At 40.8% G+C, this 5,000-nt stretch overlaps 1 protein-coding gene across 1 annotated transcript in view; it reads right to left on the bottom strand.

The window, feature by feature from the left end:
• LOC125028633 (AF4/FMR2 family member lilli-like) overlaps positions 1-5,000 on the bottom strand; it is a 96,677-nt gene that overhangs the window by 46,932 nt on the left and 44,745 nt on the right. Inside the window, exon 6 of the mRNA XM_047618107.1 lies at positions 3,730-4,714. Within this exon, the coding sequence (XP_047474063.1) occupies positions 3,730-4,714 (985 nt within the window). The remainder of the gene's footprint in view (positions 1-3,729; positions 4,715-5,000) is intronic.

The raw sequence follows: 5,000 nt of genomic DNA, 5'->3' as shown, positions 1-5,000 counted from the left end.
TCAGAAGCAGATGACGTCAGAAGTTGCGTGACAGGGATATTTAAAAATAAAAACGGCAAATTTCATGCAAAGAGAGATAAAAAAAAAATAAAAAAAAATACAGATTAGCATATTGTTTGAAGACGAAGGGGGACAGTGACAATGAAAGCGATACAAAGCAAGGATAAGACGATAGATTGGAAAAAATGATCAAGAAATTTTGCACCATCTGCTTCTGAGAACTGAATAAATTGACACACCTGAAATTTCGAACTAAAAAAAAAAAATAATAATAATAATATACGTATATATATTTAGGCAAACAATTGTGCACAAAATTATGAAAATAAAAGAAACATTTCAAGTGTATCGAACTTATTCTACAACTTGCTGTCCAAGTTGCTGACTTCCACGTAAGAAAACATATATATATATTTAGACATAAACTTTCACATAGGAGTTAAGAGATTAATGATAATGAATTATACATTAAACACACCAATGGCCTATACATTGCAGAACATTAAAACATATGAAGGTAATTGATAAATCATAAGTCCTGTTTGTGGTTTTAAGCCCTGGAATGATTCTGTTTATGTTTCTTGGTTCACCTTTCGACGTCAGATGCGCACTCACACAGACAGACAGATATATATTCGTCTCTATAAGCATTCATGTTTATGCGCATATAGTGCATATATATAGTTTATATACAAATATTCATATATATAATATATATATTATATATTATATATAATGTATATATACATATATACATAGATATGTATATATATATATATATATGTGTATGTAAGACACACACACACACACACACGCACACACACACACACACACACACACACACACACACACACACACACACACACACACACACACACACATATATATTGTATATGCATAGATAAATTACCTTACCATAACGCCACCACCTATAAACAGCTGACAATTACCAGTCCAAATGCAATAGAAGAACCCTTTTTTCTCTTCATATGTTTAAACCAAGTTAACAGTCCTTATTGTGTTGATCTTCAGGAAAAAAGGTTAACATGTCATAGGTCCGCCAAGATTCGTGATTGTTGCCAAACTTGGAAACACATTTTTTTTTTTTTTTTTTTCAGCTGTGCCTATGGAAGCAATGATATAATTCAACTTTGCCTTGTGAAGTTTCTAAGTCAGAATCCACGTGAAATGGCGAGGGCTACATTGTATGGTATATATTTGCATTTCTCTTAATATACCCTAAGTGTGCTGTGTGCAGTTTGCGTGGTCAGCGTGAGACCCAAATTTACTAAGCTTTTGTGGAAAATGTTTTGCTAAGTAATGTTTTCACTCCATTCAAATATCCTGTCGAAAACATGTATCTATTTTTTTCAATGGTTCACTAACTGTATACTTTCCTTGCATATCAACATAGGCACACAAACGCCCATCGCGGAGACTAGGCCTAAATTCCCGTATGCCTCTGAAGTTGGCGATTTTTTTATCGCTTTATCACAAACTTTCTCTCAAGCTTTCTCTCTCAAGACACACTTGCTCTCCTCAGCTGGCTCCTTTTCCACCTTTGTGAGATGTGAACGATGAAATTGAATATGGTCGCCAACGTCAGGCTCTGATACGGCACAGAAAGAAGAATCAATCATGCTAGAACCTCATGATTCCTAGGTTATGTATTGCATGTGGGTCGTACGATCAATCCTTGGGTAGGGGTTGGGGGGCGTTAGCCTTCATGGAGGGGGTCGCACGTGAGCAGCTCCGCGTATTCAGCAGAATAGTGTTATTATGTTACTGTTAGTTTACCCCGCAATTTCGCTGGTATCTTTCATGCCCTCCTTTGCTATGGGGGCCAAGAATGTGTGTACCAGAGGGTGAGAGGAATCCATCGATACTAATATCATCGCGATCGGTTAGGCGAAAGTATAGTGCATAATTACGGACTTTTCCAAGTTCTATCTTCTCCGCAAGTTCAGATTTTTTTAAAGTATGACCTTTTTATGTAACGGTTTGCCGAAATTTACCTTCTTTGCGAGATGTGAACGAAATTGTTTACGTTCTGCCCTCTCTGCGGGATGTGAACGAATTCTCTATTCCAGTACTTTTCTTCTAATATATATATTCTTTTTTCTTTGAGGGAAAACGAATATAAAAGTGAATTGGAATATTATGCATTAGTAATAAACAGAAATTCTTGACTCGATGGAACGAAAAGATTCTCTATTAAGAAGTATTACGTATCTCATGGCGACGTTTTACAAGAATCATTGCATCGTTTGGCTAAACACGAGGCTGATTAAAAGCAAATCTCTAATTACTTTGCAATAATACAGTAATAAAGATGCGGTCTATACCTCATTATAAATTATTTCGTCACGAATGCGAATATATGTTAGATAGACAGCCGGTAAGAAGAAGCAAATATGTTTTAGAAATAGACTTAGAAATTAACGTATCTGACTTATAAAAATAAAGTTTAAGTCAATATGTTTATTCTCAGGATTCATTCGTCATTGATCATGATGTGTATTGTTTCAAATTCTCTAAAACGTCTTTAAATTTATTTATTTATTCGTTTTTTAACTGTTTTTTTTTTTTTTTTTTTTTTTTTTATCTTCATGTATTTTTTTCTCCCGGTGACAGAACACCAATGAAACGGAAATTACAACCGTAAGATTTTTTTTTTTTTTTTTTTATAAATAAACTGGGAGTAAAAGAAAACGGAAAAAAAGAAAACGGGATCTTACACGCGAAAATATCTACACGCGAAATTAAAGGGGAACAGGTAAGGTTAGGTCATTTAGCGGTTAATTGTCCTGGTTAATGAGGAGAGAGGTTACAGATTCGCGTAATTACCTCCGGCTTATATCCCTCTTGGGGGGTGGGGGAGGGGGAGGTAGATTAGATAGGGAGGGGGGAGGAGGGAGGGAAGGGACGGGGAGAGGGAGAGAGTTAAGGGAGACAGGGGGGTGGGCGGGGAGGGGGAGGGAGGGGAGAAGGGGAGGGGATTGCTGGGGACGAGACGGAAGTGGGCAGGAAAGGGGGGGGGGGAGGAAGGGGGAGATGATGATAAGGGAACAGGAGACGTTGAGGGGGAGGGGGTGGGGGAAGGGGGGGTAACATCATGAGCAGCGAAACGGCAGCATCTGGCTGGCTTGGTCTAACCTTTTTGTTAATATGAACAATTAATTCCGCTCATTAGAATTTCTGATCTCTTTTTTTTTTTTTAAATAATATACAGGGAAGTCAAAAGACCGGATTATTTTTATGACGACGCAAACCTATCATGAATCAAAAGTTATTTCATGACATGTTCATTTATAATCACACATATATGCACACGAACATGCATACATAATTATATGCATACACATACGTAAATACACACACACACACACGCACACACACACTCACAAGCATCTATAGTGTCTGGTTCAAGAAACTGTGTGTACGTATTGTGCAACAATAAGACTATCAGTAATCTTAAAAGCAGAAGCTCAAGTGTGTGTTTTTTAACTGCTTCTTATGAACAAAACAGAACACAAAAAATATCCTCACTAAATATCCACAAACAACTAAATCAATATCCACACAGAAATAAAAAGACTATGGAACCCCATCAAGGTAAATTTTACTCAACCTGGATGTAGTGAGACCAGCTAACACATCCATGTTTTGTGTACGTGGCGAGTCAAGCAACTGTGAACAGGAAGTCACTCTAGAGCTACTGTGCCCTACCTTTCCGTCGAGGCCTTGAGACACCGTCCGGGGCTGTTGGGGAGCTGGCCTCGTCCTCGTCCTCGTGTATGGTGTACACCTCACCGGGAGAATGGTCATAGAATGTCATGGCCGTCAGGAGGCTGGGTGATTCCGGTTCCTCGTCGCTGTCTTCGTGGTCGTCTTCGTCCTCTTCCTCTTCTTCCTCCTCTATCTCTTCTTCGTCCTCAATCTCTTCTTCCTCTTCCTCCTTCTTTACCACCACCCGCGTCATCGTCCGATCGCCATTGCGGCTCTTCTGCGCCCCCTCGCCGCCTCTGCCGAGCGTCTTGTCCTCCTCCTCCTCCTCCTCCTCCTCCCGGATGGGTTCTTCGGTGAGGTCCTGCGGCAGAATCTCTCTCGGGGACTCGAGCGGCTTGTTCAGGAACGCTAAGTAACGCTTGACGTCTTCGGCGCTCACTTCGTAGGAATCATTATCACCGGTCTTTCCGTCTCCGTCTTTGTTTTTGTCCTCGGCGTCTCTGGATTTGTGCGTCTCCTCCTCGAAGCCACCTTTCGTGTCTTTCTTAGAGCTCTCGACGGCAGTTTTCGTGGAGAGTGAGCTTTCGACACCAGCGACAGCGGTGCGTTTAGTACCTTCGTCAGTTGGTTCTACTCTATTCGGCGAAGATACCCGCACCTTATCTGAACTTTGGTCATCCGAATAATGATTACTTGTAATTGGGACAGGGAAAAGAGGTTCGAGTTTCGATAGTGACAGAGAAGAATTCGTGTGTAGGTCTGTTGGTCTCTTAGAATTCACTGAGTGTTGTTCCTTTGGGGAGGAAGGCTGTAATGTTTGCGAGCATGGCTGGGAAGAGCGTTTGGAAAGGAAAGAGGTGTTGGGGGGCAGGTTAGTGGACTGCTTGTTATACTCACGGTCAGCGCCAAGCTGGCCCTGGTGCAGTGTGTCCGGTTGGTAGCCCTGAGGACCCGGCCGCATCTCAGCTTGAGGTCCGAACATTCCCTGGAAGGCGAGCAGACGCTTAGACAGGACGAGTGCACCGGAGAGGAAAATGGAACAGCCACGTTTAGAAATGTATTTTCTAGGTAAACAGTGAGAGAAGAGCGGAGGCCAGAAGTGCATAGGGAGAATATACCACTCCAAATGTCTATGACGTCATTCTATATAAAAAAAAAAAAACATTTCAGTACGAATTTAAACATGCTTCAAGCCGGTAGACTACATATAAATGGGAGACGTAAAAATCACGGTAACATGGCAACTACATCAACAGTTTGGAAGGTCCTAC

This window comes from Penaeus chinensis, chromosome 9, assembly GCF_019202785.1.
Source record: "Penaeus chinensis breed Huanghai No. 1 chromosome 9, ASM1920278v2, whole genome shotgun sequence".
Lineage (NCBI taxonomy): Eukaryota > Metazoa > Arthropoda > Malacostraca > Decapoda > Penaeidae > Penaeus > Penaeus chinensis.
This window is presented reverse-complemented; position numbering and strand designations above follow the sequence as displayed.